This window comes from Schistocerca serialis, chromosome 7 (genome assembly GCF_023864345.2).
Source record: "Schistocerca serialis cubense isolate TAMUIC-IGC-003099 chromosome 7, iqSchSeri2.2, whole genome shotgun sequence".
NCBI lineage: Eukaryota > Metazoa > Arthropoda > Insecta > Orthoptera > Acrididae > Schistocerca > Schistocerca serialis.
In genome coordinates this window covers 272,506,099-272,529,838 of record NC_064644.1, presented here as the reverse complement: position 1 = coordinate 272,529,838, position 23,740 = coordinate 272,506,099, and the positions used below count along the sequence as shown (strand labels likewise).

Here is a 23,740-nt window from a genome sequence, read left to right as displayed (position 1 = left end):
TTCGTCATCTTCTGAGCTAGTTGGCATATAAAGTTGTACTACTGTAGTAGGTGTGGGCTTCGTCTCTATCTTGGCCACAATAATGCATTCACTATGTTGTTTGTAGCAGCTTACCTGCACTCGTATTTTTTTATTCATTATTAAACCTACTCCTGCATTACCCCTATTTGATTTTGTATTCACCTGACCAAAAGTCTTGTTCCTCCTGCCACTGAACTTCACTAATTCCCACTATATCTAACTTTAACCTATCCATTTCCCTTTTTAAATTTTCTAACCTACCTGCCTGATTAAGCGATCTGACATTCCACACTCCAATCCGTAGAATGCCAGTTTTCTTTCTCCTGATAACTACGTCCTCTTGAGTAGTCCTCGCCCGGAGATCCGAGTGGGGGACTATTTTACCTCCGGAATATTTTACCCAAGAGGACGCCATCATCATTTAATCATACAGTAAAGCTGCATGCCCTTGGGAAAAATTACGGCTGTAGTTTCCCCTTGCTTTCAGCCGTTCACAGTACCAGCACAGCAAGGCCGTTTTGGTTAGTGTTACAAGGCCAGATCAGTCAATCATCCAGACTGTTGCCCCTGCAACTACTGAAAAGGCTGCTGCCCCTCTTCAGGAACCACACAGGTTTGTCTGGCCTCTCAACAGATAACCCTCCATTGTGGTTGCACCTACAGTACGACTATCTGTATTACTGAGGCACGCAAGCCTCCCCACCAACGGCAATATCCATGGTTCATGGGAGGTGGAATCAATTAAACATCATTATCAACATTCATTTCTCATCTCCTTGCTGAATGAAAGTGAAAACGACTCTATCGAGACTATGCTGAAGGCGTGGAAAGCAATTAACAAACGTGATGTAGTTTTCCAAGTAGCCGAAGCATGGGATAAAGTGGAGAGTGCTACAATAATGAAGAGCTGGAGAAAATTACTGACATCCACTGATGCCAAATTGGGTCAAGTAGTGAGTGACAGCGATGAGCCATCAATTCGGAATCATCAATTACTTTGTACACTGACATGTTCCACGACCTTCCAGGAGGAGAAGAAATTAATGATGAAGATGTTACTAAGTGGCTGAAAGAGGAATACTGTGATATGGACCAACCTTTAACAGATGAAGAAATAATCAAAAGCGTGCGAGACAGTAATGATGAAAGTGATGAAGAAAAGGACACAGGAGGAGAGAGCATGAAGATTTCTCACACTGCTGATGCTGAAGCTGTCAAGGTCTTCCTGGAGTACATTATGCAACAACTAGATACATGCAGTACTGATGTAATGCTTGTAAAGCAGTAACATGATAAAGCGTGCCACCGTCGTGTATCATCATTGCGACGGTTAAAAATTAGGGACATATTTCATAGTGAGTGATACGACTGTATAATTATGTACAGTATACACTCAAGGACTAAGTTTTCTTTGAAAATTAATGTATTTCTGGATTTAATAAAATATATCCTCTATGCTTTAAAATTGTATCCTTCGGTTTAATCGGTTTAAGTACAGTACACTATATCCCCTATGTTTTCAAAATTAAAAAAAATTAAAAATTAAAAAAAAAAAATTAAATGAATAAAATAAATTGCAGGCATTCAATAATCTGGCACTTCTGTTAATCCGGCACCCATGTGTGTCAGGAATGGCCGAATTATTGAGAGTCTGGTGTACTTTTCCCACAGTTCTGGCGCTATTTTGTGTCACTCTCATTTTTATTGGATTTACTGTAATGGATCTTAATTCGTTTTTATGCAAACACTATGACGGAACAGGATAACTTTCAACTTCTTTTAAAGTTTTTAAGAAATTGTTTATTTAATGTTTATATCACGCAAGCTGGAATGTAAATGAGGAGGACAACTGATTTACAATGTTAGCATTAGTATAATGTTTGCTTCTGAAGGAATACTAATCTGCTGTTTTCCACATATTGTTAGTGTGTCTTCCTGTGTGTACTGAAGGCCCGTTATTTCCACAACTGCACAGTATATCCGACAGACAGATCGCATGCGTAACACCAATTTGTGCTCTGACCTAAAAATAGTTCCATACACATGTTCTTTGCATTTTATCCCGTCCTTTAAATGAGGTCTTAGTTAAGTGAACATACTGAAAATAGTTCATTGTGGGATAACTGAGTTCAACCTTTTAAACTGTCAACAAAGGGTATCATGTGCATCTGGGTCTAAGAATTTTATGTTAATATATTTTTTGGTTTTTTGTGTTTTGTCTTTGTTGTCTCCTAATTTTATCTACAACTCCAACATTTAGTCAGTATATTGTCTTTTGACTCAATCTTCTGTGATGTCACATAAATTTTAATTGTAAACTGTAGGATCAATTCCAATAATCACTTGATCTTTCTACGATTTGTATAATTATGCCAAGGACCAATGTTCGCAACACTCTCTATTTGTGCTAGTGGTCTGGCGTAATGGGGTCAACACAGAGGTTAAATGTGATTTCATTTATTATTTATGAATTGTATTTTACTCCATCCAACTGCCTTACTCTCTCCTATGGCGACCCATGACTATTTCAGGCACTTTTGATGGCACAGTATTTTTCACACTGCTGAGGAGGAAAGGCCACAACCGTTCATTCTGCTGATATCATTCGCCGTCACCTGACACCAAGCTTATTTTGACCTCCCCTGTCTACTCCTTACCCAATAGCCCCATTCCTGTGGTTTTGCTGTTACAAACTGATTCCTCCCACTTACCCAGTAATGTAGTATTTTGCGCTTGTGTGTGCGGGTTCCATTTCATTATTGTATTAGAATTGCACTGTCTAAGACAGTGATGTATCAGATCACTATTACCTTTACATTTGTTAATTTACCAGGAATGTTGGTATTAGAAATGTATTTGTATAGCTCTAGGATATAGTTTTGGTGTTAAAGTAGTGAGTCAAGATAGAGTGACTTTAAGTAAAAAATGAAGTCTCTTACCTCAAAATGATTAGGATATCACAAGTATACTTAGTCTATTTATAGGCAGTTATGCAGTTGCATGTTTTCTCTTAGTGGGGACCACAATGTTGAGCAGACAGGAAATTTATTGACAGAATTTTAGTAATGGAGATGGTGTGTATGAAAGAAACAGCAGTAAATTTAGCCTTTACACTTACCGATACCTCTGAAGTCATTTATGCTTAGTGGCTATTTTCAGTGTAAGCACCCACTAGACTGATATCCAACTGCTATATTGTTACCACTGATGTTTACAGGAAGATAATTTCATTTTGAAGCTGTGCCTTGATATTTTGACAGCTGAGATCAACTAAATTTCTGTGACACTTCACAATAAACCTCTGTTTACAGCACTACAGAAAATTAATTGTAACAAAGCCCTGTCGTAGTCTGCAGGTCCCCTATCAGGGCACCTCATCTTCTGATGGGGTGCACTTTCGTAAACAATGTCAGGCACCAGCCCTTACAGATGGGGAACAGATGTACAGGATGAGCAGCCAGTCTTGTAATATTTAGGATTTTGTTCAAAATAATTTTTCAAATCTTGATTTCCATTGAGTCTTCCAAGTATTGTCCCAGTATACCACCACCAGTGCCAACATATCAAACCAGCCTGTCCTTCAGCATAGAAGTAGTGCATTCCAGCAAAGGCCACTGACAAGGGATATCTTTGGCCCTCTGCTTAATAAGCTAGTATACCCATGCCACCGTGTTAAACAATATGGAACATGGGAAGAGAGTCACATGTATGGTCACTGGAAGATCTTGGAGGGCAGAGGGCAGTTGCTTCTCCCTCATAATTCTGCCTTCAGCTAGAGCAGACAGCTCCCACTTTTCACCTCTGGCCCTGCTAACATGTATGTGAAATGCCCCATGTTAAGTACCCTCCGCTGAGCACTTGACAGTAGTTTGCAAAGTATGTATGTAGATAGAATAAAGATAAATGTTCCTAACATGATTTGATGACACTATGCTGTGAAAGATGGATAAAGAAATTACAGTTACTAGACTGGTGGTCTGGTAACCAGCAAAGACTTCAGTAAAATAGATACATTTGCCACAAAAGAGTACAATGAAGAGATGATATCTATTAAAATCCTGGTAACAACTTATTAATTTCTGAAACAATAACTATCCACATAAACAAATCCACATTTACAGTGACTGACTAATGATCAATAAATAATGAGAGGTTATGGAGGGAGGGAGTGAAGGAAGGAGGACAGAATGAAGGTTAAAATTAAACATTGCATTGACAACAAGCTCACTGAAGACAAAGTACAATGATAGGAGGGGATTTTGGTTGTGTCCTTTTCAAACCTACCTTCCTGGCATTGGCTTTATCAATTTCAAGAAACCACAGAAAACTTGAATCTGGATGGTCAAATTAGAATTTCAGCCCCTCTCCTCCCAACTGTCAATTCAACATTTTAACAACTGCAGCACCTTTCTCAGTGGTGAGGACCTAAGCTCAGTCACAAGTGGGAAAACTGATTCTAACACTGACAATTCAAGACTTACTGATATACAGGGCTGGAAAAAAATACGGGAACATAGCAAGAAATGCATGCTTGAACATAAATGCAGATGATAGCTGGTCCCACAGGTTACACTGTTGTATTTGACCACAAATGTACCTGTGCAATGTCCTCAACACATTGCAAGTGTCAGATATGGTCAAAACAGTGTTCTGTGTAGATGCAAGTGCTTTATGTCAGAGCTAAGTGGCTTCAAATGTAGGAAGGAATGGAAGAAGTCATTTGGTCAGATGGGTCTTGTTTCACTTCTGGCCCAGTTTACATCCAAAGAATGAACCATGGTTAGGCTTTGGTGATAATTTGGGCAGCTGTATTGTGGTATTCCATGGGCATTCTGCAAGGCTGCATAACTGCCAAGGATTGTTCAACCATTTTGACAGATCCGAAGGTCTATCCCGTGGTAAAATGTTTGTTACCCAATGATCCTGATGTATTCCAAAATGACAGGGCCCCTGTTCACACATCCCACATCATCCAGGACTGGTTTCTGGAAATTGGAGATTTGTGGTAAGGTCTTATGGAACCAAACTGCTAAGGTCATCAGTCCCTAAGCCTACACACTACTTAATCTAACTTAAACTAACTTACACTATGGACAACACACACACACACACACACACACACACACACGCGCCAGAGGGAGGACTCGAACCTCCAACGGGGGCAGCTGCACGGACTGTGACAAGGCGCCTCTGACCGCGAAGCTACCCTGTGCTGCAGGACTGGTTTTATTAGCACAAGTATGAACCAATGCATTTTCCCTGGCCACCACAGTCATCAGATCTCAATATCATTAAGCCTTCATGGCATACATTGGAGAGATGGGTGCATGATCACTATCATCTCCACCATCATTACCTGAAATTGCCACTATTTTGCAGGAAGAATGGTATAAGATTCCCTTGAAAACCGTATAACATCAGTTACATGAAACTCAATTTGCACTTTTCTCACACAATACACTGAAAGGTTTTGATCAAGGCAGTATTTCTTGATTTCAGAAGAGTGTTCAACTTAGTATCAAAGCTATGCTTATTGTCAAAAATATAATAATGTGGTATATCAAGGAAAATGGATGGAGGATTTTTTGATAGTGAGGGCGCAGCATGTTATCTCATATGGAGAGTCCCCAAGAGATGCAAAAGTAATTTTGAGTGAGTCCCAGGAAAGTGTGTTGGGATCCTTGCTGTTCATGTTGTGTATTAATATCCTTGCAGACACTATCAATAGTATGCTCAGACATTTTGCAGATAACACAGTTATCTACAGTGAAGCACCACCATCTGAAAGAAGCTGCACAAATATTGACAGACCTTGATAAGATTTCAAAGTTGTGAAAAATTGGCAACTTGCTTTAAATGTTCAGAAATGTAAAATTATACACTTTACAAAACAAAAAAAGTGTGAGTACAGTATCAATGAGTCAATATTGGAATCGCAGAAATCATACAAACACCAGTGTATAACACTTTGTATGGATATGAAATGGAATGATCACATAGACTCAGTTGAGTGTAAAGCAGGTGGTAGATGTAATCAATCTATAAAGGAGATTGCTTACAAATCACTCGTGCAACCCAGTCTGAAATACTGTTCAAGTGTGTTAGACCCATACCAGGTAGGACTAACATGGAATACGGAACCTTTACAGAGAAGCGCAGCATGAATGGACACAGGTTTGTTTGGGCTGTGGGAGAGTGTCAGAAAGCTGAGGAAACTGAACTGGCAGACTCTTTACGATAGACATACACTATCCTTATAAAGTCTAATTACAAAATTTCAAGAACCAGCTTTTAATGATGCATCTGGGAATGTACTACAACCCTCTACTTATCACTCACACAGGGATCATGAGGAGAACATCAGATTGATCACAACAACACAGAGGTATTTAAAGACTCATTCTTCCTGCATTCAGTATGTATATGAAACACGAAAAAACACTAATAAAACAGCATGTACCCTTTGCCATGCATTTCACAGTGGTTTGCAGAGTAAATATGTAGGTGTAGATGTGCACGTATTTCTGAAACAACTGGATGTTGTTTTGAATGCCAATTGTTTCCATACGCCATATTAGGCATGGGTCTGTGTTATGTTTTTTCTGTTTCCATATTTTTGCCTATCATCTGTATATAGTCCCTCTCAGTAGAACAGAAGCAGCCAGGAGCAAGCACGCTTTCAAGGACTCTCAAATTGTACTGTTATTTATCAGAATGTGCACAATTACAAGAACATTTATATTCTAAAGTGACAAAAGTTCTCACACAATGCATCCAAACCCCTTCCGAATCTAAACAGAGCAAGCAGTAAACGATCTACTTGCACATACAGTTATTGGTGGAGGAACTAAGCTTCAGTTTAAAATAATGTGTGTAAGGATAAGAAACAGTTGGTAATTGTGTTGTCCTGCCATCAATAGAAATAATCTGTTAAAGTAATTGAAACCACGAGGCTAAATAAAATATAAATGGGATTTTTGTTCCTGAACATTTGTGGTTGGTAGCACTGGACACTTGCTTCTAGCATGCTTGGAAAGTCCGTGAGAATTGGGGAGAGATGGACATTCCACACTCCCAACCAGTTCATCAGTACCACACATGATGTTCGAGCACGAGGTGCACCCCTCTGCTGTGCAGCACAAAACTAAAATGTCTTGCTTGTGAAGAATTTCAAGAGATGGAAATTTTTATGAAACCGGCTGTACTGTTCAGGGACAAAACACTGCCAAGGACTCGTGTGTTTGCTTGACATGAAGAGTTCAAGGAAGGATAAGAATATGTGGAAAATCATAAACATGGTAAGCATCCTCAGACAACGATTAACGATGCAAACATTCGCATGGTTCGAGATATTCTTGAAAAATACAGATGAATGAGTGTACCCAAAATTGCAGAGCAGGTTGGAATAAGTTATAGGAGCTGTCGAGCAATCATCACAAATGAGCCAAAATTCTGCAAAGTTTCTGCCAAATGGGTTCCTCACCTTTCAACTGAAAATCAGAAGTTGAGACATTTGGAGGTCTGTCACAGATTACAGCAAGGCTCGCAAAACAAGGTGATGGATTTTTGAGTTCAGATTGTAACTTGCGATGAAATGTGGGTCCAGCACTACAATCCAAAGTCAAAACAAGCCGGTATGGAGTGGTGGAGGAAAGAGGAAACAGACCCAGTGAAAGGCAATGCTCGACCATCAGCTGGCAAGGTTCTTTCAACTGTTTACTTCAAATGATGAGGCATTTTGCACATCAACTTTTTACATGAGCAAGGCACAATCAATTTTGCTTGTTAGTGTGACTTGTTGAACTAGGTGAGGGCTGCATATCGCTGCACAAGATGAAAGCAACTAATTCGATAAAACACAAGGCCCCATACTGCAGCTCTAGCAATGTCAAAACTTTAAGAAATGCAATGGACTCTTCGTGATCATCCTCCTTACAGCTCAGACCTATAACCCTGTGATTTTCACTTGTTTGGGCCACTTGAAGAAGCTCTAGGAGGGCAATGATTTGAAAATGAAGAGAGTGTCGAGGGATTCATGTGCAATTGGTTCCCAACACAACCAGCTTCACTCCGCAACACTTCTCATTGGGAAAATTTTATTCTAAAATAGGATTTTTTTTTAATAAATATTGTTTATATCTGACTTACGCTCATGGGTATGAGAAATTGGCAGGTCAAGGAGAAAAACTGGAGAGAGTAATTTAAATTATCATGTATTTTTTTCCTTTTCTTCCAAAGAATATTATGTGTAGTGATAAACAAACTGCATATAATTTGTTCTTTTTCGCACAGAGGGGTATAAGTGCATATGTCCAATTTCCACAATGTAGCTGCATACGCACTGCCTTCTGGCTGAATGTTGCAATTAATATTTGTGCAAGTTGATCTCAAAGGGAGAAAAGGAGGAAGGGGGGTAGAGACAGTGAAGGTTTGTTGAGATCAGGGAAGTTGGACGGGTAGAAACAAATAATAATAATACAAATGAAATAACTACAACGCTTTAAAAATAAAATACAGAAATAGATGTCATTAAAAGATTTACAGACACATATGACAAAGCATCAAAAAAAGAAGTAGGCCTATGATGTAAAAACAGCAGATGGTGCAGAGAGAACCTAAGACTAAATAAGGGTTGTGTTTGAAAAGTCAGCAATGGCAAACAGGCAGAATTAGCAAATGCATCTCAGAACAAAAACAAGATGTCTACATGGCATGAAGCCTGATGAGTGTGGCCTGTTACTTACAATAAGTGAGGCGCACACACACTTTGTGTAACAGTAAGTGCCTGCACCAGATTCATTTACATTGCAACACATCAAATACATTCTGAAAAACACCAACAACTGGTTTCTAAGTTTTTCTGTTCATTAAGAATTTTGTTCTTATTGTGGTCCACATGGTTAGACATTTCCCTGTCTTCCAGGAATTCCATAGAAATACACTTCTACATTTCACACAGCATCAAAAGATTAGTTTCAATATAATTAAAACTTTGTCCTCCAGTGATTGGGCGGAAAGCAAAATTGGTTTTAACTACTGTGTTTTTTTTTCCTGTTTCTGTATGTTCCTTGTACAGTATCTGGTTTCAAAGTTTTTGCCTGTCTGATGAATATAAAAAGCTACACAGTCAGAAACTGATTCCAAGTAATGTTCTCCCACTGGCTGCCTACAATTTGAAACGGAAACACATTATCAACATATCCTCTATCCATGAACAAGAGCTGAGTGTGGATGACCCTTTGTAAAGCTTAGCCCAACAACTATGTCTGCAGGAATAGCTGTGTTTGTTAATGTGAAGCAACTGAAGCCAAAGTACTGACAGAGTAAATTTGTGAAGTTTTGTTTCCAGTAACAAACAAATGAAAATGTTACAAATAATGATTTGACCATAGCAGTGCAATAGTTCACCTAGATTCACATTTTCTGTTATTTCCCTGAGATTTTGCCCATGGCAAAACACACACTATAAAAGGCAGAGCCACTTGTGAAACAGCATGTCATATACCTGTTGTTATGTAAACACTGTATGGCCTTTTACATCAGCATGAGTACCACCAAATTATCAGTTAGGATGAATGGGCACGGATAGAGGGTGTACACACACACACACACACACACACACACACACACACACACACACACACACACACACACACAAAAATTGTTTCCCGTGTGCATTTGACACGTTCCACATCATAACAGTTTTTCCGTGCTATTGATCAATGGAACACATAACTAACTAACTAACTGGTACCACAAAATATCCTGTTGCATAGCATGCTCTATAACATGACAATTGTGTCCTTGGTGCCCATTTCACCACATGCGCCATCTGGAATCTTCCCCCAGGCATCAATTTCACAGCACTCCGCAGATGGGAACTAGCACTACAACATGTCCTTGGTTCTCGCCACCTACCTGGCCTCAGTTTACATTAATTTCTTCCATCTCAGCATTTCTCGGCAATAAGTACTCCTTTGTTTGCTCTGTTTTAGTTTTCTATATCTTTCATTCTCTTACCTGCCTATTTTTCTCCATTCCTCTCCAACCTCTGTTACATACAATGCCCATAGCTTTTCACTCTTATTAACATACACAAAATGTTTTAGCACTTAGCTCTGCCTTGCATATTACCCTGTCTTCCACCTTTAAGTTCTCAGGTTTTCAAATCTCAACCAGTGCAGTCCCCAACAATCAGTCTTTTCTTCTCATCCCATCTGGTAAGTCTCCCCTGACCTGTGGGTGACGTTTCTTTTCCTAGACCTCTCCAGTCCTTTTACTTCAATTCTCTTCCTTCCCCTTCTGCCTGATGACAGAGCCACTGGATCTGAAAGCTTGCCTAATTATTACCTTCTTTTACGTATGTGTTCTGTCGATACTTGCTTTCAGACAAAACACTCCTCCTGCCAAAGCAGAAAACAAACAAACAAACAAACAAACACACACACACACACACACACACACACACACACACGGCTACTATCTATGGGTGTTCAGCTCGGTGTGCGTTTCTGCTTCTGGAGGAGGACTTTTCTGTCAAAAGCTAAAAGTTTAACCATCTTCTCACTATGACTGTTAGCAATTCAACATCTCCTCTATACGGCGAGTACCAATTTTTCCTTCTCATATTGTGATACTCTTTAAAAAATAAATAAATAAACAAAAATTTAAAAAATGAAACTCTTCCCCCTCCTCTTATTACTGGTACTAATACACTGAAGTGTCAAAGAAATTGGTATAGGCATGCGTATTCAAATGCAGCGGACTGTAAACAGGCAGAATATGGCACTGTGGTCGGCAATGCCTATATAAGACAACAAGTGTCTGGTGCAGTGTTAGATTGGTTACTGCTGCTACACTGGCAAGTTATCAAAATTTAAGGGAGTTTAAATGTGGTGTTATAGTCGGCACACAAACGATGGGACACAGCATCTCCAAGGTATTGATGAAGTGGGGATTGTCCCATACGACCATTCCAAGAGTGTACTGTGACTATCAGGAAACTGGTAAAACATCAAATCTCCGACATTGCTGTGGCTGGAAAAAGATCCTGCAAGAACGGGACTAATGACGAATGAAGAGAATCATTCAATGTGATGCAAGTGCAACCCTTCCAAAAATTGCTGCAGATTTCAATGCCGGGCCATCAACAAGTGTCAGTTTGCGAACCATTCAACGAAACATCATCAATATGGGCTTTTGGAGGTGAAGGCCTCCTCGTGTACCCTGCCCAACACAAAGCTTTATGCCTCGCCTGGGCCTGCCAACACTGACATTGGGCTGTTGATGACTGGAAACATGTTGTCTGGTCAGATGAGACTCTCTTCAAATTGTATTGAGTGGATGGACATGTACGAGTATAGAGAGAACCTCATGAATACACCGATCCTGCATGTCAGCAGGGGACTGTTCAAGCTGGTGGAAACATTGTAATGAAGTGGAGTATGTGTAGTTGGCATGATATGGGACCCCTGATGTGTACAGATAGGACTGTGAGAGGTGACACATACGTAAGCATCCTGTCTGATCACCTGCACCCATTGGTGTTCATTGTGCATTGCGACAGACTTGGGCAATTCCAGCACAACAATGTGATACCCACATGTCCAGAATTGCTACAGAGTGGCTCGAGGAACACTCTTCCAAGTTTAAACACTTCCACTGGTCTCCCAGACAAGAAACTCCCCAGATATGGACATTATTGAGCACTTCTGGGATGCTTTGCAAAGTTCTGTTCAGAAGACATCTCCACCCCCTCGCACTCTTACAATTTTGTGGACAGCCCTGCAGGATTCATGGTGTCAATTTCCTCCAGCACTACTTCCGACATTAGTCGAGTCTATGCCGCATCGTGTTGCGGCACTTCTGCATGCTTGTGGGGCCCTACACAATATTAGGCAGGTGTACCAGTTTCTTTGTCTCTATCAGTGTACTTGACAGGCATTGCATACTCCACCAAAAGACATCAATTTTGCTAAATTACTTGAAAGAGAGCACAAAAAATAATTGTGTCCATAAAAACAGTAAAATATCCCATTGTAATTCGTCTCACAACAGTGTTCAGATAACCACTTGAATAAACACCTTGTTGGCCAAAACTGAACATGGTGATAAAAAATAAAAGTACTCTGCATTCCAAGTCATTTCAAAATGAATAGCATATTTATATTAGCAGTATATAGCAGTTACAGAAATGTAAATTGGTGGCAAAAGTGGGACATGAAGGAAAGGCTATAAACAAAATGTCATTAACTTGTGGCGTAATCCGTATCACTTCAGGCAGGGGGGTTACCTTCACAGTCTCGGATGTTATTGAATTCAGCATATGTTAAAATTTAGGAGTAAGTAAGAATCATGTATTGTTTTGTTTTCTCCAAAAAAAAAAAAAAATCCTGCCCTGAGATACAGGCCTTCAAAGATGACATTGCTAACACCATTTTGAAGATGTGAATTTTGGAAAGATTTTTAAAATGCTTATCTCTGTAACAGTTCAAGATATTTTGTTAGAGTTTTTTTTTTTTATTTCAAAGATGATTGCTTTATGATTACAATGGTATCCTCTGTTTGGGCAACTGTTGCCTTTTGAAATTTTTTTACAATTTACAGAAAAAAATTTTTTTTTCAAGCATGCCAATCCAGAAAAGTTAGATTTTTTTCTGTTGACTAGTACCATGTAGTACTATATTCTCTGTAAAGGAGAGCTTCCACTTTTAAGTTGGACACGTTTTATTTTTAAAATTGTTTTTTAAACTTTCAAGGGTAATGTGTATCTTCAGAAGTTGTTTCTTATTAATTTATTTGTTACAATGTTTATTTCTATTGACTTTAATATAATAGAAGGAAACATTCCACGTGGGAAAAATTATATATAAAAACAAAGATGAGGTGACTTACCGAACAAAAGCGCTGGCAGGTCGATAGACACACAAACAAACACAAACATACACACAAAATTCAAGCTTTCGCAACAAACTGTTGCCTCATCAGGAAAGAGGGAAGGAGAGGGGAAGACGAAAGGAAGTGGGTTTTAAGGGAGAGGGTAAGGTAAGTCTTTCCGCTCCCGGGATTGGAATGACTCCTTACCCTCTCCCTTAAAACCCACTTCCTTTCGTCTTCCCCTCTCCTTCCCTCTTTCCTGATGAGGCAACAGTTTGTTGCGAAAGCTTGAATTTTGTGTGTATGTTTGTGTTTGTTTGTGTGTCTATCGACCTGCCAGCACTTTTGTTCGGTAAGTCACCTCATCTTTGTTTTTATATATTATTTCTATTGACTTTGTTGCAGTTATTTCTTATCATTATCTCTGTTGCAATTATTTCTTTTCACTTTCACTGTTACAGTTCTTTCTTTTCATTTTCATTGTTGCAGATATTTCTCACACTTTGTTGTAGTTTCTTGCCAGTTTCTTTGTTGTAGTTGTTCATAGCAGGTTTCTGTATTGTAGTTGTTCAGTGGTAATTTGTTTACTGAAGAGGCTTCTAAGAAATCTTGAGACCATCCAGTGAGTTCTGTGTTTTTATGAGGAATTTGTCAGTTGACACAGTTGCAGTGTTTTGTGAAAAGGACTGTTTGAAATGTCCTCTGACTGGGGCCACAGGAGAGTAAAGTGTTCTGATTACTTGCATATCCACAAAGAGTGATGTACAGGACAAACAAAAAAAAAAAAAAACAGACTTTGTTCAGGTTGGGAATAAATGTTCTCATTTGAAGACTATGTTTTAAAGTGAAGATGTTCCCAGTGACGACTTTGTGTGTTCCAAATGTTTTGACAGAATAACAGCAATGATAGTATCTGAACAAGGTGAAGCCTCCCATGGTGGAGATGATGCAGATTTTGCATCAATAAAGGAAGAATTAAATACGCTGAATCAGTCAACTACAGAGGTAGGTGTTAGTCCTGTTAAGAAACCGTGGTGAATGAAGTCGAGTCATAAGCTCTATGCATCAAGGATGCACAGAGAAATTACTAAAGCTATGGATGAATACAAAACTGACCACACTCTTCAAAGTAGAAATTCCATCTTCAGAAGAAAATGAACCAAAGCACTCTAGCGTCTCTTGACAGGAATTTTTCATAAATATAAATTAAGTGTTGAATATTGTGCATCCTACAGTGAAAAGGTGCGGGTTTTAACTATTGTTCCAGAGACATTTTCAAAGAAAACAATTTTGAACCACGTTCGATCAGTATCAAAGTATATGGTACACAAGTCAAGAAATGTGAGGTCTGTGAAAGGAGTCTTTGGAAGACCAGATCCCTATTATGGCCATCCTGTGGAAGCAACTCAAGTTCAAATAGTGAAGTCATTTTATCTGGAAGATAAATGGGACTTTTCTCGCCAAAGTGCCAACAAAAAGGACACTACAACTGTAACAGTTTAAGGTCAAAAAGATATGAAAGTGAAGTGATATATGACTCGCAGTATTAAAGAAACTTTTGCAATTTATAAGAGCAATTACACAACTTCACATATTGGAAGATCAAAATTTTACGCTCTACGACCTAAGCGGGTAGTTCCACACCCACCTAGAGATCTCTGTTTATGTGTGCACTGTGCAAATTTTAAACTTTGTGTGGTAACTTTGAAGAACTTACTGGAGCACATGACATATGACACATTGGTTGGGTGTGTGAAGTCATTAGTAGTCTATGACATAAAGCAAGAGACTTGTTTGTTTCAAGAATGTGGTGACTGCCCTGGAAAGGGAGGACTGTCTTTACAGACACTTGGCCTGGAAGAAATAGCAGAAAACTCTGCAGAAATTACATATGCAACATGGGAGGAAAATAAACTAATTAAGAAAACTCTTGCCTTTGACAGTTTCATTGATGAACTTGGTAAATGGTCAATGAAAGCAGTAACACAACAGCATCTGAAGAAATTGCAACAACAACACACTGCAGAAGTGGAAGGGTCCATACAGGCTGAAGAACTATGTTTGGTGCTTCACTGTGATTTTGCTGAGAACTGGTCTGTAATTCTCTCGCAAAAAGTACAGGGGTATCATTGGAGTAATGACCAGGTTTCAATTTTTACTGGAGTGGCATATTTTTAAAACAAGATCACAAGTGTTTCAGTTATAAGTGATGACACAGGACATGACTCGGCAAATGCTTTGCTAGCAATGTGCAAAATTCTTCAACTGCAAACAGGGGCAGAGAAGATCATCATTATTTCCGATGGTGCTCTTAGTCATTTTAAAAATTATCTGCTGTTTGAATTAAGTCACTTGTGCCAACTGACTGGGTATACAGTGCTACTGGTCACGGGAAGGGGCCTTGTGATGGTGCAGGAGGCCTGCTGAAGCACCATGCTACAAAACATTATCTTTCCAGACCAAATACGGCTGTGATTCAGAATGCTGAGGACTTTACAAGAGTCGTGAAATCTTACACATCCACAGCCTCATTCTTTTGTCCAAAGAAGAAATCGAAGAATTCTGTGAGCATAAAAAAGAATGGTCCGAACAAACTACTCCTTTGAAAGGAATTCAGAAGACACATTTATGGACTCAAAGTGATGGGCGAACTCACATTGCAATCACTTTAAAGAACAAGAAAGAAGAAATTTCATTCGTTTGGCCAACACCTCAGAAACGGCAGGATAATATTCAGATTCACAACCTGAGAAGGGGGATGTTTGTGGCGTGTATGTATGACTGTGACTAGTGGATTGCAGAGATTATAGACACCAGTTATGAGTTAAACGAATTTGTAGTGAACTTTATGCTATCACATGGACCAGCTGCTGATACAGGTTTCCAGCTGAAGGACAGCAACAACACCATCATCATTCACTTCCTGTTCACAATATTTTGAAGATAGTAAGTGCTCCAGGCTCTATTGGTTCAACAGGAAGGCATCGCTCTATATCAAAGGAAGATACTGAAGCAGCAGAACACATTTTTAGTTCATTGAAAGCTACTTTCAGTACAAAACAGAATGCACAGAAGTTGTATAAATTGAAACCATTATGTCTTTGGATCTTTCACATACATTTTGGAACCATTTAAAATGCTTGAAAAATGAGTCTCTTACTCATCTTTCAAAACTAAAATTATGTTAAATAAGGATAGGTTTTGATTTTTATAAGCCTGTTATGTGATAATTCTGTCAGAGACAGCAAAGGACTTGGAAGAGCAGTTGAACAGAATGGACAGGGTCTTGAAAGGAGGGTATAAGATGAACACCAACAAAAGCAAAACGAGGATAATGGAATGTAGTCGAATTAAAGTGGGTGATGCTGAGGGAATTAGATTAGGAAATGAGACACTTAAAGCAGTAAAGGAGTTTTGCTATTTGGGGAGCAAAATAACTGATGATGGTTGAAGTAGATAGGATATAAAGTGTAGACTGGCAATGGCAAGAAAAGCATTTCTGAGGAAGAGAAATTTGTTAACATCGAGTATAGATTTCAGTGTCAGGAAGTCATTTCTGAAAGTATTTGTATGGAGTGTAGCCACGTATGGAAGTGAAACATGGACGATAAATAGTTTGGACCAGAGAATAGAAGCTTTCAAAATCTGGTGCTACAGAAGAATGCTGAAGATTAGGTGGGTAGATCACATAACTAACGAGGAGGTATTGAACAGAGTTGGGGAGGAGTTTGTGGCACAACTTGACAAGAAGAAGGGACCGGTTGGTAGGACATGTTCTGAGGCTTCAGGGGATCACAAATCTAGCAGGGAGGGCAGTGTGGAGGGTAAAAATCATAGAGGGAGACTAAGAGATGAATACACTAAGCAGATTCAGAAGGATGGAGGCTGCAGTAAGTATTGGGAGATGAAGAAGCTTGCACAGGATTGAGTAGCATGGAGAGCTGCATCAAACCAGTCTCAGGACCGAAGACCACAACAACAATGTGATAATGTGGTAATAAAACAGGTTTTATGTATGGCAAAAATTTCAGTTGTTTATAAAACCTGTTCAACTTAAAACTGGAAGCTCTCCTTGTCAGGGAATGTAGAACTATTGATATAATCAACAGAAAATAATCAAAATTTTATGGACTGGCATTTTTGAACAATTTTTTTTTTTTCTGTAAATCATAACCAAGTTTAGAAAGCTACAGTGAAAGAACTTTGAGAGGTAAGTCCAAATGGAGGATTTCTTTGTAATCATAAAGCAATTATCTTACAAAAAAACCACACATCAAAATATCTAGAACTATTCCAGAGATACAGCATTTTAATTTTTTTTTCCAAATTCGCATCTTCAAAATGGTAAGCACAGTGTCATCTTTGGAGGGCTGTATCTAGGAGCAGAATTTTTTTGGAGAAAACAAAAAAATATATGTGCCTTACTTAGTCCTTAATTTTAACATATGCAAAATTCAATATCGAGACTATGAAGGAAAGATTTTTTCCTAGCCTGCCTTTATTGATATGGAGTGTGCCTTGTATATTAGTGGCATAAATTAAAGAGTGTGCTTCTGAGTTTTGTGACATTAACTTATCTGTGTAACCAGTCATTTATCAGTGGAAAGTTTACTAAATGGTTAAAAGATGCTGAAGTTAAGCCTTTGTTTATGAGAAGAGGGAAAAAATATCATCAAATTTTTGTCAGATTTCACTGTTGCTGACATTCTCAAAAATAGAAGCAAAGGTAATACACAATTAGCTTCTTAATCATGTGACAGAAAATTATATATTGTCAAAGTCACAGTTCAGACTACCAAAGGGTTTGGGTATTGAGAAGGATATCTACACATACATCAAGAATTTATATATTTTATTAGATAATGATAATTAGATAATAATGAGGAACCTGAAACTTGCAGCACAGGGCAGGAGCATGCAGAAGAACTCTGACTGATGTTTAAAAGAATAGGTGACCATGCATTAGATAGATGTGTACCCAGAAGAACAGTTCATAAGCGGAGGGAACATTTATGGTATACAGCCACTGTAAAGAAACTATTAAGGAACAGAGATTACTGCATAATAGATGTGAAGAGAGCAATGTATGATGTCTTCAATGACAACTGTAATAGAATATTGTCAAATGATATTTCACAAAACCCCAAGAAATTCTGACTGTATGTAAAGGCAATGGTGGAACCAAAGTTAGTATCCAGTCCCTAGAAAATGAGACAGGAACTGAAATTGAGGGTAGAAAAGCAAAAGATGAAATTCTTAACTCTGTTTTCAAATGTCAGGAGAATTTCACCATTTTAATCCACGCACCACATAAATGATGAATGAAATAAGTATTAGTGTCAGTAGTATTGAGAAACAGCTGAAATCGTTAAAACTGAACAAAGCTCCAGGGCCTGATGGAATCCTTGTCAACTTCTATACTTAATTTGCAGCACAGTTAGCCCCTCTTTTAACTGTAATCTATCCTACATACCTTCAACAAAACACCTGCCCAGTTTGTGGAAAAAGGCACACGTCACTCCCATCTAAAAGAAGGGTTGTAGAGGTGACCCACAAAACTACCGTCCAATACCCTTGAAATCAATTTTTGTAAAATCTTAGAACACATGCTGAGCTTAAAAATAATGAGTTATCTTGAACAGAATGACCTGCTCAATGTCAACCAGCACTGATTTCAAAAACATCAATCATGTGAAACCCAACTCGCACTTTTCTCACATGACATACTGAAAGCTTTGGATCTAGGCAATCACGTAGATGCTGTATTTCTCGATTTCCTAAAAGTATTTCACTCAGTATTTGCAACACTAACCAAAACGGCCTTGCTGTGGTGGTACTGTGAACGGCTAAAAGCAAGGGGGAAATACAGCCGTAATTTTTCCCGAAGGCATGCAGCTTTACTGGAGCTGCATCAAACCAGTCTCAGGACTGAAGACAACAACAACAACAACAACATGATCATACACGGTATCGAGCGAAATTTGTGACTGGATTGAGGACTTTTCGGTAAGGAGGACGCAGCATGTTATCTTGGATGGAGACCCATCAACAGGTGTAGAAGTAACTTTAGATGTCCCCCAGGGAAGTGTGTTGGGACCATTCCTGTTCATGTTGTGTATTAATGACCTTGGAAACAATATTAATAGGAACCTCAGACTGTTTAGACATTGCAGTTATCTATAATGAAGTATCATCTGATAGAAGCTGCATAAATATTCAGTCAGATCTTGATAGGATCTCAAAGTCGTGCAAAGATTGGCAATTTGCTTTAAATGTTTAGAAATGTAAAATTGCGCATTTCACAAAGGAAATTATGTAGTATCTTATGACTGTAATAGCAATGGGCCACAGTAGGAACTGGCCAATTCATACAAATATCTGGATGTAATCCTTTGTAGTAGGGATATAAAATTGAATGATCAAATTGGCTCAGTCATGGGTAAAGCTGGGAGTAGTTAAGTTCATTGGTAGAATACTGGAAAAGTGTAAGCAGTCTACAAAGTAGACTGCTCAAAAATCACTCGTGTGACCAGTTCTAGAATATTGCTAAAAGTGTGAGGGACCCGTATCAGGAGAGAGTCATATAGACACTGAAGGAACAGAAGTGGAAGACTCTTGAAGATAGGCATAAACTATCTTGAGAAAGTCCATTAACAAAGTTTTAGGAATCGGCTTTAAATGATTACTCTAAGAATATACTACAAACCCCTATGTATCACTCATGCAGGGACTCTGAAGATAAAATTAGAATAATTACAGCACACACAGAGGCATTCAACCAATCGTTCTTCCCGCGCTCCATATGTGAATGGAATGGGAAGAAACACTAATAACTGGTGCAATGTGACATAACCTCTGCCATGCACTTCATGGTGGTTTGCAGGGTAGAGATGTAGATGCAGAAATTACAGGCTAAAGGTATATTTTGTTATGTGTCAAAAGCATCTGACTATGTAAATCAGAATATCCTTTTATATCTAAAAACAAAGATGATGTAACTTACCAAACAAAAAAGCATTGGCATGTTGATAGACACACAAACACAAACACACACACAAAATTCAAGCTTTCGCAACACACGGTTGCTTCATCAGGAAAGAGGGAAGGAGAGGGAAAGACGAAAGGATGTGGGTTTTAAGGGAGAGGGTAAGGATTCATTCCAGTCCCGGGAGCAGAAAGACTTACCTTAGGGGGAAAAAAGGACAGGTATACACTCGCGCGCACACACAAGCATATATCCATCCGCACAAATACAGACACAATCAGACATTTGTAACGGCAAAGAGTTTGGGCAGAGATGACAGTCGAGGCGGAAGTACATTAGAAAGCAGTGTAACATGAAATGCTGCAAAATGGTTCAAATTCAATATCTCTGATAGGAAACAAAGGGTGTCATTAGGAAAGAAATATGTATTGAACTACCAGCTATCATTGAAATGGGAACTAATTACGTGCACTATCCTGCAATGTTCCATCTTAGGGCCCTTACTTTTTCTTGTGTATACCAATGTTCTTTTATCCGTAACATAACCAGATGCCAAATTCATTTTCTTTGGAGATGATTAAACCTTGCAATAAATAGCAAATTAAGTAGCCTTAGAAAGAAGGGATAGTGAAATTTACATGGATATTAATAAAAGGTCCTTAGCCAATTATTTGTCACTAAACTTAAAAATACACTAGATGCAGTTTAGAGCTTGTAAGAGGTTTCCACCATATGATGGCAAACAGATATAAGAAGTTTATAGTACTATATTCTAGGGATTACAGTTTGATAAGAAATTTAAGTGGGAAGAGCATACCACACACAACTACTGAAGCACCTCATTACATCTCTATTAGCAATACAAATGTTGTCAGACATATGTAAGAGCTTTTGCTGGCACACTATGCCTCCTTTCAGTCCACAATGTCATAAAACATTATTTTTTTGGGGAACTCATCATGCTAGGCACTGTACTCAATTGTTAATGTTCCTTCTCTTGCACTCTATTCATTACCATTTTTACTACATATCAAGTGTAAACAGTATGGCCTTAATTTACATGAACACATTTCTAAAAGTGGAGGCACCCCCCACAGGAAAAGTGAGCATGTGACGACAAACTATGCCTATAAGACATATACGAGTAGTTTGAGAATTATTACTCTCACCCAATAATGCCTTTCAAATGGCCCACATTAGTGCACAACAGTCACTTTAAGGTTAGTTAAATTCTACACTGGTCGCATAAATAACCATAACATTGTCTAGAGAAACAGTGAATGGTGTTTTCCACATTTAAAATAAAATGCCGCTTCCAACATTAAAAATTCACTGAATTTCACAATATGATCCACACTATTGCTCAGACAATAGTTTCGAACATACGTCCTTCTTATCGGCTAAATGAGACATACTTCGACCAATATTTCAATGTAGAGTAAAAGGGCCACCATTAAATCCATCACAACCACATTAAAACAAAAGCCTGATAATAATAAACCATTCTTCAATTTTCGCCACCAGCACAGAATTTGATGTCAGTATTATAGTTGGAAAAACTGTGGTCTCTTGAATTTATTAGGGATGAAGTATTTCGTCCATTACTATACTTATGTGTGCAATTATTTACGCGTATTGTTTACGTTAATAAGAAGTTATCTGCTTACGGAAAGTTGTGAATTTCACGATCGCGTGAGTAACACTAATTACAAGCACATTATGACGTGCTTTTTTAAAAAGAAATAAGGACATTAAACCAAGCTGATTGCTTTACACATAAATCTTGGCAGCTTTATTAATAACTATATAATAAAACCTAACAGTTTTCTTATGTAGTGTATTAGGTATTTATTATGTTCGTCTGGGAAGGATAACAATATTTCACATTACGTTCCGCAAAAGACATGGAAAGAAATACGCTCTCCTCGCGACGAATCGCATATATTGCACCGAAATGTAACAGTATTTTAACAAATATTTGGAGATTGACCGTATAATTCAACATAGATTAAAAAGATTTTATTGAAGACTCAAGCTGAACGAAATGAATGTAGGAAGTAAACATAAGGGAGTTTAAATATATGTTGTCTCTCACTTTGGTTATTGTCCCCTCAAACATAAACACCACCATCTCCACATAACAAAGAAACATGAGAAACGGAGATTAGATGGGGAAAGGTAAACTCATTTTCTCTTTTATTAAGGTGGGTGAAACTGAATTGCGCGTATTTGCATTACTAGTGTACTACAGCACTCCAAACGTTTTAATAAGTACAACTGAAAAGTCAAAAGGAAGCCATCACACCAAAACAAGTGACGAACGAGTGGAGTTGCAAGGTCACACTTTGTATGAGACAGCTCCCACTTTTCACATTGAGATACTCCGCACCTTGGACATAAAATTCATTCACTCACCTCAGTAAAGCTGTACCAAAGCCAATGTCTCCGTTTATAGCGCCATCATAATGTTTAATATACTAGAAAATTAACTTGTAAACGAAACTCATGAGACCCATAGCAAAATGTGACAACAATGCCTCCATTAAGCGGAAGTCGCTTGAACTTCCGGAAAAAGTAGAAGTCTCGGCTACAAGCTACCTAGAGGGCAGCGCAGTATTAATATGGCTACTGAGTTTGTTGTCATAACACGAAATATCAGCTGGTGGAGTTTGGCGTAAAGTGTACGGACAACTAATTGTGTTATATTGTTATCTTTTGCCCAGCAGATGAAAAAGAAAATATTTATCCATGTGCGAAAAAATACTTGCGTACAGTCTATATCAGTTAACCTTTAATTCTGTGTAATATTTTGGTGGTTTACCGTATTTTAATGGACACATTCATCCGGAGTTAAATGTAACGAATATAAGATTAAAATAAATTACGTTATTATTTTTAGAAAATTAAATTATTTCACATTTTGCAGGAATATCAGCGTTCTGAAGCATATCAGCGCCGGTACTTTGTGTTTATTACTGTTGTGTTTTATGTACGTATTGAGATGTGTCAGTTTTTCTGATAAATGTTTTTCCTAACTAACATTTTGTAATACAAAATATTTTTTGTGATACAGTTTTCTGATACGTAACTGAAAATTAGCTCGACCTTCATTTTGATAAATTTGTTTTTATACAGATAAATATTAATAACTGTTTTAAATTATTGTTGTTGTATTCAATCCAGAGACTGGTTTGATGCAGCTCTCCATGCTACGCTGCCCTGTGCAATCTTCTTCATCTCCCAGTATCTGCTGCAACCTACATCCTTGTGAATCTGTTTAGTGTATTCATCTCTTGGTCTCCCTCTACGATTTTTACCCTCCACGCTGCCCTCCAGTACTAAACTGGCGATGCCTTGATGCCTCAGAATATGTCCTACTAATCGATCCCTTCTTCTAGTCAAGTTGTGCCGCAAATTTCTCTTCTCCCCAATTCTATTCAATACCTCCTCATTAGTTATGTGATCTACCCATCTAATCATCATTCTTCTGTAGCACCACATTTCGAGTTTTAAATTATAAGATCTGTAAGCTATCTGTATGTGGGGAAAATGTGTTATAAGATTTTTTATTTATTTTATTTTATTTTTTGAGAAGTATATAATTTTTTACTAAGCGTGTGTGGGTATCTGTTTGTTGGGGGGAGGTTAGGGCTATGGAAAAGTTTTAGTGGTTATATTGCTATCTGCATTAAAACATAGCTAATATATGTTTCTGTATTGCCAGTAGGTTTCACCGTTTTGTCATTTTCTGCAAATCTTATCATGAGCAAGGCCTTCTATAATGTGGAACGAATAAAGGTGTGCATTAACAGGCAGAAGCAGTTAATTCAGTCCAATACATTGAAAACTAAGCATCAT

At 38.3% G+C, this 23,740-nt stretch overlaps 2 protein-coding genes across 6 annotated transcripts in view; one reads left to right on the top strand and one right to left on the bottom strand.

The window, feature by feature from the left end:
• The window catches only part of LOC126412861 (zinc finger protein 354B-like), a 147,880-nt gene extending 125,456 nt beyond the window's left edge, over positions 1 to 22,424 (bottom strand). The window contains exon 1 of the mRNA XM_050082727.1: positions 22,298 to 22,424. The gene's annotated coding sequence lies outside the window, so the exon portion shown is untranslated. The remainder of the gene's footprint in view (positions 1 to 22,297) is intronic.
• Positions 22,425 to 22,489: 65 nt separating this feature from the next.
• The window catches only part of LOC126412863 (MIT domain-containing protein 1-like), a 123,138-nt gene continuing 121,887 nt past the window's right edge, over positions 22,490 to 23,740 (top strand). The window contains exons 1-2 of one of the 5 annotated variants that reach the window (XM_050082730.1): positions 22,490 to 22,563; positions 22,809 to 22,871. Coding sequence is in view for 1 of the 5 variants with exons in the window: in XM_050082728.1 (XP_049938685.1) it covers positions 22,631 to 22,632; positions 22,809 to 22,840 (34 nt within the window). In the remaining 4 variants the exon portion in view is untranslated. Of the gene's footprint in view, positions 22,633 to 22,720; positions 22,739 to 22,808; positions 22,872 to 23,740 lie in introns of those variants that run through there. The other 4 variants (XM_050082728.1, XM_050082729.1, XM_050082733.1 and 1 more) reach the window with 4 other exon arrangements.